Source organism: Camelus ferus, chromosome 16, assembly GCF_009834535.1.
Source record: "Camelus ferus isolate YT-003-E chromosome 16, BCGSAC_Cfer_1.0, whole genome shotgun sequence".
Lineage (NCBI taxonomy): Eukaryota > Metazoa > Chordata > Mammalia > Artiodactyla > Camelidae > Camelus > Camelus ferus.
In genome coordinates, this window is record NC_045711.1 from 10,518,536 (window position 1) to 10,531,041 (window position 12,506).

Genomic DNA, 12,506 nt, shown 5'->3' on the forward strand with positions numbered 1-12,506 from the left:
TCTAATGAATCAAGCTGCCGGGTTGTGGGATGCCTGACAGAGAAGCTCACGTGGCATGGAACTAAGTGTGGCCTCTGGCCACCAGCCAGCCAGAAACTGAGGTCCTCAGTCCAACCAAAGCCTGCGGGGAGTGGAATCCTGCCAATGACGACGTGAGTGAGCTTGGAGGCGAGTCCCCTCCCAGCTGAACCTTCAGATGAGACTGCAGTCCAGCCCACTTCCTGGCTGTTTAAAGTTGTGGCTTTAAGCTGTGCCCAAGTTTGGGGATAATGTGTCACACGGTGATAGATAATGAATACAGTGCCCTTTAGACTCCACGAGGCTGCCAGGGTGGGGAGCTCCAGGCTCCTAGGAGGCAGACCCTCACCTAACCTAGAGAATGGGACTGGGAGACAAACTCACCTTTTCCTGCCTGAGCCAGGGTGTGGGAGCGGGTCCAGGGAGAGCATCCTCTGTCCTTTCCTCTCTCACCACCTGTCCAGACACACCCTCCCTCTTCTGTTGCTCTCAGGAGAGAATGGTGGTGTCATGGGCGTGTTCTCTGTGTTATACTTTGGGGCCTCAATAGAAAGAGGTTTTTTATTTAGAAGAACAATGTCTTGCTGAAGGTTTAATGATTAACTTTAGGGAAGTGAGCTGCAGAACTGAAGAGGCGAGAGCAGCTGCTGCTCCCCAACTGCCCCAAGGCAGACAAGAAGGGTGCCTGTTGGCAGTGGAGACCCCCATGGGGAGCAAAGATGGAAATGATGCCATTAGTCCGTCTTCCTGAACATCTCGGAAGGGCCTTTCTACACGAATCCTGCTAATCTGTCTCCTGTCCTTCTCCACAGGTCAGGAACAGAGGGCTGACTGAGAATGTGTGTCCTAGTCAGGACAAGTCTCCAGTGGAATTTGGGGGCTACCATATTTCTCCACCTTTTTTTTTTTAAACCTGTAGCACTGAATAGTTATAGCTCAACCCAGTCCCCAAGCATCTCAGTGAACAGCTGATGGAAAAATTCAACAAGTGTCTTCAGCAACTTACCCTCAGCTCACAAACAGGAAGAGCATGGTTATTTTCTTCCAGGAACATGTTGTTTTCCTGGGCAAATTTAAAAGCCAGGTGATTTGGGATTTTCACGCCTCCTTCTTCCTTCCACTAATCTTTCCTGTACCTCTTGCCTACCAGGTCCTGTGCCGGGGTTGAGGTTACAAAGACAAACACAAAATACAATACTGTTTCCGTCTCCACTGGTTGAAAAGCCAGTGGAACAAATATGTAGATACGGCTTTCCAAGGGAATGAGAAACGTTAGTAAGTCATCTATCAAGCTGAAAATAAAGAAGTATGGAAGGAATAAATAAAAATGCTTTTAAGAGGATTTTATTTTTCCTCGGGTGCTATCCATTTTGGAGAAGACCTGACAAAGCCTGGCTTCTCAAATGACCTGACTCTTGTCACTTGTAGTGGTCAGGATGGCCGGCACATGATTTAAAGGGGCAGCTGGAGCCCACAGCTACATGCACACATACACACACTGCTGGGCTCAGGTCCACCAAAGATGCTTCTCTATTAATATGTTGGAGAAGCAGGGCCTTTCTCTCGCCTAGGGTGTTTGTGACTTAGGATGAAAACTCTGGGCACTTATATTACAGCAATTATGGTCTCTCTCTAACCTCAGCCCTTTGGAACGGCCTGCTCCCTCTGAGTAGGTTTTCAAATACTGGGGATGCTTGATACATGGCCCTGAAAATTGAACTCGGGTGCCCACCCAAAAGTATTTTGGCAAAGAATCAGCAGTGAAGTGAATGGGGTCGCTTCCAAATGAGCTGAATGTGCACACTTGCCTCATTTCCAGCAAATTCTTGAAGAGTTATAGGGAGGCAGTACAGGGGCAATCAGGCGGTTTCGGGGAACAAGCCCACACTCCCGCCCCAGTTCCCCCACCCATTCTCATCGGCTGTCCTTGTAGGAAACTCGTCCCCCCACCCCCCTGACTCATTTTTCTCATTGGTAAAATACCTTTATTTTGCACTTTGGGCAAGTCAGTCTCAGAAACTAAAGTTTTTTTCCTCCCCCAAATGGATGGAAAACTAAGGCCAGAGAGGAAAAAAGCTTTGTCCAAGATCACAGCAGAGCAGGGCTGGGACCACAACCCAGCCCTTCGATCTGCAGACCCTACACCATTTCCTCTCCACTTCGACCTTGCTCAGGTCCACTCGCCCAGTACTGAGTGGTCATCGATGTGGGTTCAGAAGAATCAATTTCTCCCCGAACCTTAATGAACTCCGTTGGAGGCATAACACTTTAAACACCTCCAATGAATTTCCGGTCAAAAGAAAACAAACCTCAGCGCCAAGAGTTCTTGCAGCCGCAAGGATCAACCCCAGTGCCTCCATCTCCCCTCTTGGGGCCCCCTAAGGACTGAGCAGCTCCTGCTACTTTTAAGAGGAGGGGAAATGCATTCTGGTGTGCAAACATTATCACATATTCATGCACCGAAAATCTAATTTTAGCTGCAAGAGGCCTCATTATAAGATGCTCACATAATTAAGCAGCTTCCTTCCCAGGGTTTGGAAGCCTGTCTATTCTTCTCTCTCATTTATACATCACTGGGCCTATCAGAATGAGTTTTCATTTTTAAAAAAATTATATACTTTGGCTTTTCCAAATTGATCCACAATGGGGGTGAAATCCATGAAAACGAGATGTTTTAACACAGGTCTGGGTAACTTAACTCCACAAGCCTTGGTGTTAAAGTTGGAATCTGTAGACAGTCACGGCTTCCCTGTTCTGATCTGACTGGCTCCGGATGCGTTTGTCACACTTCTGTCCTAAACACAGAGCCTCTTATTCCTTGGCCAGCTGGGACAGTATCCTCTTTGCAGAGAAACTGAGGGCTATAGATGAGACCAAACTTGAAGAGAGACCAATGGACCTTCCCCAAAGGACAGACATAGCCCCTTCCTGTGCTTCTGAGGGGCTGACTCCCAGGGCAGGGAGGTGATGGCTGCTGAGGACCATCAGCATCCAGGGCCTTAGAGCTTCCTCCCTCACTCAGAATCTGGGAGCATCTGCCAAGGGCTGGCCACACGAGTTGACTCCACTCGATCCGGATACACCTGACCCCATCATCCCACTCACCTGCATGCCTGGCTAAGGTGCACAGTAAACTACAAGGCCATTGAGCAGGTGGCACTCCACCTGGAAAGAGAGGAGGTCTGTGTGTACCCCAGCAGCAGGGAACATACACACCAATCTACTGGGAGGAGCGGGCTGGTGCCGTTCTCCTGATCCTTGGGGTGGTGGGGGAAGCCCAGGAGGTCATACTCTGGCTGCGGTCCTGGCTGGTCCGCCAGCCACTCTTGTGGCCTCACAGCCCCCTTGGCATCTGAGCCTTCTCCTCAGAGATCTTCTGGGTGGTCAGGAGAGTGGGGGCCAGAGCCAGGGAGCCAGTCTCCAGAGGAGGCCAGCTTCCATCTTTCCCATCACTCAGAGCTGCTGTCTCCTTTGAGACTCTGCATTTGATTTGGGATGCAGGTATCCCCTGGCCCCCCTTCCAAGGCAGTGTGGAAACTCCTGGTGGGTCTCAAACGCTCTTACAACTTGGGAGGACCCGCCTCATGGGAGGGGGCCATCACAGACTTAACCGTGGAGCTATGCTACATCGATAATCGTTTATAAAGACCCCAGTGTTTCCAGCTTGGAGCTGAGTGGAGTGCAGCTCTGGGAAGATGGGAAACAGACTTGGCCTCAGTGTGGGTTTGGGGGAAACTCAGGGAGAACCTGGAGGCCACCAGAAAGAGATGCTCAAGGCCATTCACCAGTGAAATGGAAGGCTTAGGAGGCTTCCCTCTGAGGAAGGGCAGCTCTCCTGGCCCCTCCAGCCCACCTGCCCACTGGGGTGCCTCTCCCTCCCCATCACTGGCCAGGGAGCAGAGGACAAGACATCCCCACACTCGGCTCTCCCAGAACCCTCATGCAGTTTTCTCCTCTTGATGCAGCTTGACTCAGGTGGGGGGAAGTTCAGCCCAGCCAGCCCAGCCAGGGTGACCCCAGAGCTGGAGAAGTGGCAGGGGGGCTCAGGGGCTGCCCAAGTGCAAGACCACCCGCCTTCCTCCCCTTCACAGGTCAGTGCGCTCCTGGGCTCACCCCCACCCTCCAGACCTGAGCCCCCTGGTCTTCAGAGCCTCATTTCTGAGTCCAAGATGTAGTGAAGGGTGACCCAAGAAGGTGATCAGCACAGCACCCCTGCCTCTCCCAGACCGAGCACTAAGTGGCTGTAAGGACAGAGTCCCTTTCTGTGTTCCCTTTGTCCTCACCCACCCACTCCTGTGCTCCTGCTGCACAGACTCAGAGAGACACACACGCCCCACATCCATTCACCTGTTTTGCAAAACACCTGAGGGTCTTCCAAGCCTCTGAGCCTTTGCACATGCTGTTCTCCCTGCCTCAGTTACCCTTCCCCTCTGCTCTGCTGGAATCAGCTCTGCACATTCCTTAAGACCAGTTCAAAGCCACTGTGAAGCCTTCCCCGAAGACCCCAGGCTCACGGGATGACACCGTCTGAGCCCGCGCAGCACACACACGCCTCCGCTACTGGGCTTCTCACTCCCCTGTGTGACAGCCCCTCTCCCGTCCCTGCTGAGCGGGGTGGGGCCTTAAGATTCCATCTTCTCAGGAGGCCTGGAGGCCTGTACACAGCAGGCGCAGGGCCTGTGACTGGCCTTCCCCTTTTGTTGAGGGAATGGATGAATGAGTGGGAGAGATGTCAGCCCCACTGGAGCAGAGACAGAGGGTGTGACAAAAAGGCCCAGTGACAGGAAGTGGTGGGTGAATAACAGAGGGACAGAGCTCAGCTAAGGCCTTTCCCCCAGCGTCCTGTGGATGGGCCTTGCAGCCCCCCTTCCTCACAACCCTGGTGTTGTGGGTGGCCCTGTGGAAAGCAGGTGCCTGTCAAGATGGGTGGGGCAGCCGGTCGCAGTGACCCCGACTCATCCCTCCTGGGTCTCCCCATGCGCCCCCAACCTGCCTTCTGCTGGCATTGCTGGTCTCCAGCCCCTGGGGTCTCGGGCTCCCCTGGAGGTGCAGCCCCACCCCTGCCCCACTGTCTCCTCGCCCTCACACCCTGCTTCCGGGATATGACGCGAATCCCCAGCTTTATGGGGACAGTTGGAGAAAGAAGCCAGGCAACGAGGCACCAGTCCAAGGAGTGCTGATATTGGATGAGGTGGTGGGGGGTGCACAGAGCTTGCGGCTGGTCCTGAGGTTGGCGTGTGCGTGCGTGTGTGGCAGAGGGCTCCACTCTGCCTGTGGTGCAGACAGCCCATCCGCAGAGAAGAGAGAGAAAGGGCTGTAGAGCCGGCGGTGCCTGGGCCTCACACCACACACGGTGGGATGCAGACGCCATCAGGCTGCCTGGCCCGGCAGCCACAGTCTGTAAGTCCATCTCAGAGCACAAGTACCCGCCCAGCCCAGCATCCCGCAGTCAAGGACCCCAGCCAGCAAGCCTGCACCGGGCTGCAAACAGGAAGCCCAGGGCCTCCGACAGCCCAGGGTGCACCTGTGTGTCTGTGTGTTAGAGAGACAGACAGGCAGCCTCCGGAACACATCACCTGGCGTGTGCATCGACGTCTGACTGCGTCTGCGTGCGGGAGTGTCGGGCACACCCAGCGTGGTGGCTTTGGCGCATCATTACGGCACTGTGAGCAGGGAGTCTAAGAGGGTCTAGCTAGGAGTGTGTCCCCCTTTGCATCTGTCCTGTGACATCGGGTCTGCCTGGCCGGAACTCATGTCCGGGTCTCCCTGCGCGAGAGGGATGCAGCCCCCGGGCGTCTGAGCATCCCAGGGAGGCGCCAGGAACCGTCCGCGCATGCGCGCAGCCCCGTTGGGGCGGCTGGCTCCCCGCAGGGTGGGCAGAGCGGGCCGGGGCTTATCATCTGGGCACATACTCCTGGGGGAGCCCGGCCCAGTTGTGGTCACGCAGGGCCTGGTCCACCGTCCGGATGTAGCCGTTGATCAGGTCCTTCATCTCCGGGGTGAAGAGCTCGGGGTCGTGGGGGCGCCGGCCGCGCCGCCGGAAGCTGCCCTCCTTGTTGTTCTCCACGCAGAGCAGCCGCTCCTCGCTCACCGACACGTTGAGGAAGGCCACCATCTCCCGCAGCGTGGGCACCAGGCTGCGCCGCAGCTCCTCGTAGTGCACCACCAGCAGCCGCTTGCCGTACCTGAGCCAGTCCAGCACGTGCGAGGACCACCAGGACGCGTAGCTGTTGACGAAGTCCGGCCACTCTGGGGCGGGGAGACGGGGGCACCGCATCAGTCTCGTGCCTGCGGGGCGGCTGGCCTCCCGGGGGCTGGGATTCCCCACCGCCCACCGCCCAGGGCCAGCCTGTCCGAGCCCCGACGCAGGGAGACTCTCTTGGTGACCTCGTGCCAGGGAGAGTTACTAGCAGGCTGGGCTCTGAGGCGTCCTAAGCCCGCCTGGGAGGTGTGACCTTGGGTCTGCCTTTCCCCAGCAGTTTCCTTGGAAACACACCAAGTTAAGACAAATGTGGACTGTGAGTTCCCAGGGCTGGTTCCTTGTCTGGTGGACTGTGGCTTCCTTGAGCCTGGGGTCTCGGGCCTACTGGACGCAGTAGAGTTAAAGACCAATGGCTGGCATCTCTGCTGAGATGACCCTCGTCCACCTTTTCCTGTCTGGAGACTCTGCACGTCCAATCCTGGTGAGCCAGGCCAAGCTGGGCCTCCTGGTGAGGTGGAGATGCTGTGCGGGCTGGATTTCCTGTCCTGGGTCCTCCTACACAGCTATGTGAAGGGGGTGTCTAATTGCTGCTTCTCATGCCCTGTGGGTGGGACTGCCAGTTTAACCTGGGACCCTGCTGGGCGGTGGGGCATACAATGAAGCCATGAACAGGGGCAGCGGCCAACTTTGCAGATGAATCTACTCCATGAGATTTCTTTTCCAGCAAATTAAGAAATTATGTGGGTCTGGAGGGGGGCATGTAGGGAAGGGTGCAAATATCATGAATCACCCCAACAAAAACAGTTGCCACCTCAGACGCTGTGGGAAGCACTTGCTTTCTCTAATCTTCACAATGACCCTATGAGATTCGGACCACCCTTCTTTTTTAAGGTGAGAAAACCGAGGCTCAGAAGATAAGGTCTGCAGTTTGCCCTGGGTCACTGGGCTGGGAAGAGGGCCGGGAGGGATCAGAGCTCAGCATGCCTGCATCCTCAAGGGAAGTCAGCAAGAGAGGGCAAGGATAGCTGGGGGGGCAGGTCTAGGGGGAGGGCGATGGGGAAAGGGGAGGACACCAGCCAGCCTCAGCTGACCCGGAGTCACGCAGGGACAGAACAAGGCTGCCCGGCCTCAGGCCGCCACGTCTTATCATGCCATCCACACTGCTGGACACAGCTGTATTTCTGATGGCTTAATGTTACATCACTCACTACCCTGACTTGTGTCTCTTTAATTCATTGCCCAAAGGCTAGACTGCGCATGCTGTGAGGGCAGAGATCGCGGCCCCCTTTAGCCTGGGCCCCCAGTGTCTTGCCCAGGGCCTGGCACCCAGTAGGACTTCAGTAAGTGTCAGCAGACTGACTCCATGAATAAAGTTGCAGTGGGTCCCCCCGGCCCCTGGCCCCTTCTGCTCACCTTTGCTCTTCCAGTTACGATCAGCTGCGTAGCCCAGGTGCCCGGCGCATTTACGATTGAACTCAGCTACCAAGGACCTGTACGGGTTCCGGATCAGCAGGATGGCGGAGTCGAACATCTCAATCTCCCTCCTGCCGCTCTCGTGGGTCTTCACGCAGATGGTGCGCCGGCTCCGCCAGTGGTCCTTCTCGCCCTTAAACCCTGCCCAGGAGAAAGGAGATGGCCCTTGGGAGGAAGGCATCATGGGGCCCCCACTACCAAAGCAGCAGACAGGTCTGAATGCTAACCTGCACCCCCGAGAGAGAGCCGAGACTGGGGGCACAGCTGAGGGTGCTGGGGGTGCCTGTGAATGGCTGCTAGGGTCTGACCCTGCCCAAGAGACAGTGAGAGCAGGAGGCATCCAAGACTGGGGAAGGATGGTGTCTCCAAGAGCAAGGAGATAAGGCACTTCCTGTAGACTGCAGAAGTCAGGAGGCAGAGGTTTGACCGTGCCCCATCTCTGGATGCTGGAGATGCATGTGTCCCGGCAGCGTCATGGCACTCTCACCTGAGCATTGCAGACAACCCTGTGAACTGACTATGGCTGCAGGCGCAGCCAGATGAAGCGACTGAGGCTCACTGTGGGTATGTGACTTGCTCAGGATCACACAGCACCCCAGCAACAGAGCCAGGGCTCTCTCCACACTGCTTTATGTCCCTTTGAGGTCTGGCTTCTACCCAGCTCCCCACAGAAGGGGCAGGCTCCCTTTCAACAGACTCAAGGGCTGTCAGCAGCTGCAGCCCCACCCTCTGACTTTATGCCATGGTCCTATAGCAGGGCCTCAGCCTTACATCTCCGGAGACTCTCACTCATCCCTACAGAGTCACCCACTTATCAACAAAGATTATTGTGTTGGACTCTATGTCGGGGGTAAAGGGGTAGGACCCAGACCCTGTCTTTAAGCTTACAGTCTGGCGGGGGACTAGCCCACGCGTAATACAGCGCACAGGGGCTTAAGGGAACAAAGAATAAGGGCAACTAGTCAGGGGGTGGAGCGAGATGTCATAGAAGGCTCCTGGAAGGATACCCCTGAACCTAGTCCCCTGGCCACATCCCAACATAGCCCATGCCATCCAGCTCTGGGGTCATGCTCCATAAATGTGCGTAAGCTTGTCTTGTGCTCTTAGAAACATACATGAGTCCCCCCCACCCCCCAAACACACACCCCTTCATGAATGGCCGGGAAGCACCTGTATCTACAGTGAGCAGTGAGGGAGTCTCTGAAGCCTGGAAAATGCAAGTCTCTTTTGAATCCGGAAATCTGGGGTCGCCTGTTGAAACTCAACACCTGTTTCAAACTCATCTCTGCCACAGGCCAAACACGAAAAGTCTTTGCTTTGATTCATTCTGTTAAACAGCTGGGAAGTTCCGGGAAAGAATGCGTCAAACCATGGGCTGAGTAAACAGGAGATCAGGTCTTTGACACCCTGAGGCCCAGGGTGCCGTTTTTACTGCCTCAGCCTATTTCGACAGCCACCACTTTTCCTTGTAACTCACACCACACCCACCCGTGACAGGTTTGGCATTTTGGCACTGGAGCTGCCTTGCAAAGTTCACGTGTGTGTGTGTCATTGCTCTGTCAGTGCTCTGAGGTCAGTGGCTACATCTAACCAGTCCCTTGAGGCTCAAAGATACGCTGGGTATCTCTAAAGCCATTTTGAGGCAGTGTGACCCCAACCCTTCCACCTGGCTATCGAGCCAGCGGGCCATTTAGCCATTTGTAGACGAAGACAGCCAGCTGTCTGAATAAGGAAGGTGGTGGCCTCCTAAGTGGGCGTGGTGGGTAGTTGGAGCCTGTCCACAGTAGGTGGTGCCCAGGGGACTGGCCCAGAGCGGGCAGGACCACATGCTTCATCTGGCCACTTCACCTGTAGGTACCGTAACACTCAGGACTCCCAAGGATGATGAACTGGGTTATGTGGACACCCCTGGTTTTTTCCCAAGCAGACCAAGACGGCTGTGGGCGATTTCAGAACCCTCTGCCAACCACAGCAAGTCTCTGTTTTCTCTAGGATGTTACTGATGGTATGTCCTCTTTTCCTAAACCAAGCTCTAAGCTGAGAACCCAGGAGAAACTGTTGCAACAATCGTCAGCAGAGAAATATATTTCACCAAATATAGATCCCACTTGGCTTATCTGAGGTTCTGAGTCTTAAACAGTGCAGAGATTTGAGCCATTTTAAAGTTCATTTACTTGACATAATGAGGCGTCTTATTTCTACAAGAGAAAGATTAGAAATCATTAAACTCTTGAAGATTTTTGGACCTGTTTTTTAAAAGTAGTATTTTGATCAGCTACCCTTGCCTCAAGAAAAAAAAGGAATGAGCAGATAAAGTCAGTTTCCCATAATTACTGAGGGTTTGGAAAATTAAGGAAAATTTAAGAGATGTTTATAGAGAGGAACCTGAGCTACTGGGCGTTCCCTTTGAATGCAGCACAGATCTTGTGAGTTTTCCCTCCAGGTGTGGTCCTCGGGCTGGCCTCATCAGCATCACCTGGGGGCTGTCAGAAATGCCAGCTCCTAGGCCCCATCTCAGATCAACTGAATCATACTCTCTGCGGGTGCAAACCAGGAATCTGTTGAATTTAATAAGCCCTCAGGATGATTCTTAAGCCCATTCAAGTTTAGGAAGGACGGTTCAGGTGCTCCAAGGAGGAGCTGGGCGGGAGAGGCCACGGGTCTGGGCGCTGGGAGCTGCCTCCCTCCCTCCCCTGCAGCCTGTGCTCACCTTTGTTGTAGAGAGTTCCATCAAAGTAGTAGCTCCCTGTGTAGAAGCCAGTGGCATGCTCGATGAGGTGCCGCGCCCACGTGTTCCCGGCTCCCGGGAAACTCGACAGAGCCACGAACACTTTGGATTTGGTGGGCAGGAACCTCCGGTCGGTACACCGGGTGTCTGAAAGTCCAGAAGTCATCTCAGGGTTACCCGCCTCCACCATGGCTTGCAGACACACTATCAGACTCCCCTAAATGGGAAGTGTTGATCCAAGACTCCCACTTAATTGATGGGAAAACTGAGGTCCAAAGAGGGGAAGGTGTTTGCCACCTTGACCTTGGCGGCACAGGTCTGGGGCTGGCCAGAGAAAGCCCCAGTGATGGCAAGGCCTCTCAGGGTAGGAATTGGGTGGGAACTGGTGCCCTTTGGACCCCCAACCCCCACTGTGTCTCCAAAGGGGTCACAGCCAAACCCTTCTGGCACAGCACAGATGATGCCAGATTCTGCAGGGGAGGTGGGTGGGGATCGTGGCCGGACAGAACAATGCCACACAACAGGCAGAGCAGCAACGAAGCAGGGCTGGACTAATTTCAGGCCAGTAAGCTCTCTGTGCCTCCTCTTCCTCCCCCAGGGCTGCTGCAGGGAGCCCAGGAAATCACCAGGCGAATGCCCCCAAGACCCCAGGGCTTGTCCCACCCCACCTGCTCTCCTTATCTGCTCCTCTGACACTCGCACGACGAGGATGCTGGGGTCTGGGCACAGCCAGGGGCACTCACTGGTCTCCAGGGAGGTCCCTGTGGCCACTGGGCTGCCCTGCCACCCAACCCCACCACCTTGCCATTGCTATCTCTCAGGGCCTTGCCTCCCTGCTCTCCCTCAGACCACCTTCATCCCCAGAGAGACTCGGAAAAAGGTCAGGTGCTCTTCAAACTGAGCCCTGCATCCTGGGTCCATCCTCCAGGGATGGCAGAGGTCTCCCTGTTCCCATTAGCCCAAGAGGGGACCACCCACCAAGACCTCCCCCTGCCCCAGGCTATACACTTAGCCATGGTGGGCCTCTCCAAACCCCAAGGCCAAGTGTCACAACCAGCAGGAGACACAGGAGGAGGATCCTGCCCGCCTGCCCACCTCTGAAGCAGAACCCACCTTGCACGGGCGTCTGGTAGACCTCGCAGTACTTGGCCAGCCTCTGTGCCTCAGGCTCCTGGCCACACAGCGAGGCGTCCACAGCATCCCGCAGGTTGAACTGGGGGGTGGGGTAAGCACAGTAACACTCCCAGCCCCTGAGGATGGCCAGGGGGAACTCCTGCCATGGAAGGAAGAGAGAGGAAAGAGGAGCGTCTTGGGTGAATGCAGGGGCCAAGCTGGGGGAGCATGTGGGATGTCCTGCCAGCTGCCTGGGATGGACAGAGGTGTCGGTCCATCCTTCCAGCATTGGGCTCTGGGCCCTAACCCAGGGGGAACAAAGCTCAGTGAGAAGGGACCTCTGCCCTCCAGGAGCTCATCACTGGCCGGCGACAAATCAACCGTTACCCCACAGTATGAGCGGAGCTCCTATGGAGGGGCCAGTCCAGCGGGTGGACTGGGACTGGACTTTGGAGATGCCTAGGGGGTCAGGAAGGGGCCAGACACTGTAGTTGGGGAATCATCTGAACGAACGTGTGTGGGGGTCAGGATGGGATGGAGAAGCCCCCTAGGGCAGCTCCGCACTCAACATCTTTAACCAACAGACTGTGAGCACTGAGTGAGGTCTGGAATTCCCTCCCACCAGCCCTCCCTGGGAAGAGACCAGCCTAAACCCTGTTTCTGAGGTCCTGCTGTGGGATGGGGCACAGGGCTGGCGAGGGACCCCCACACAGCATCTCTCCAGGACGGGAGGGGTGGGCACCAGCAGATCTTGATTCCTTGGAGTTGCTCAGCCTGAGGGGGGCTTCCCGAAAACAGAGGGGCCCTGCCAGGGTTAGGAAAGGGCCACGCCAGCTCCTGGCAGTCTTTCACATGTTTTCTTGTTCCCTCTGGGGAGGCTGCACCCACCACACAGTGGAGAGAGCTGGGGCGCTGGCATCCGGAAAGCCTGGATGTGAATTCAGGTCAGGGCAGGGTCACTTTGAACCTCTC

General features: G+C 55.7%; 1 protein-coding gene across 1 annotated transcript in view; it reads right to left on the reverse strand.

The window, feature by feature from the left end:
- Positions 1 to 5,178: 5,178 nt before the first annotated feature.
- The window catches only part of WSCD1 (WSC domain containing 1), a 35,778-nt gene continuing 28,450 nt past the window's right edge, over positions 5,179 to 12,506 (reverse strand). The window contains 4 exon segments of the mRNA XM_032498464.1: positions 5,179 to 6,267; positions 7,634 to 7,834; positions 10,404 to 10,568; positions 11,535 to 11,694. Coding sequence (XP_032354355.1) covers positions 5,915 to 6,267; positions 7,634 to 7,834; positions 10,404 to 10,568; positions 11,535 to 11,694 — 879 coding nt within the window. The 3' untranslated portion in view covers positions 5,179 to 5,914.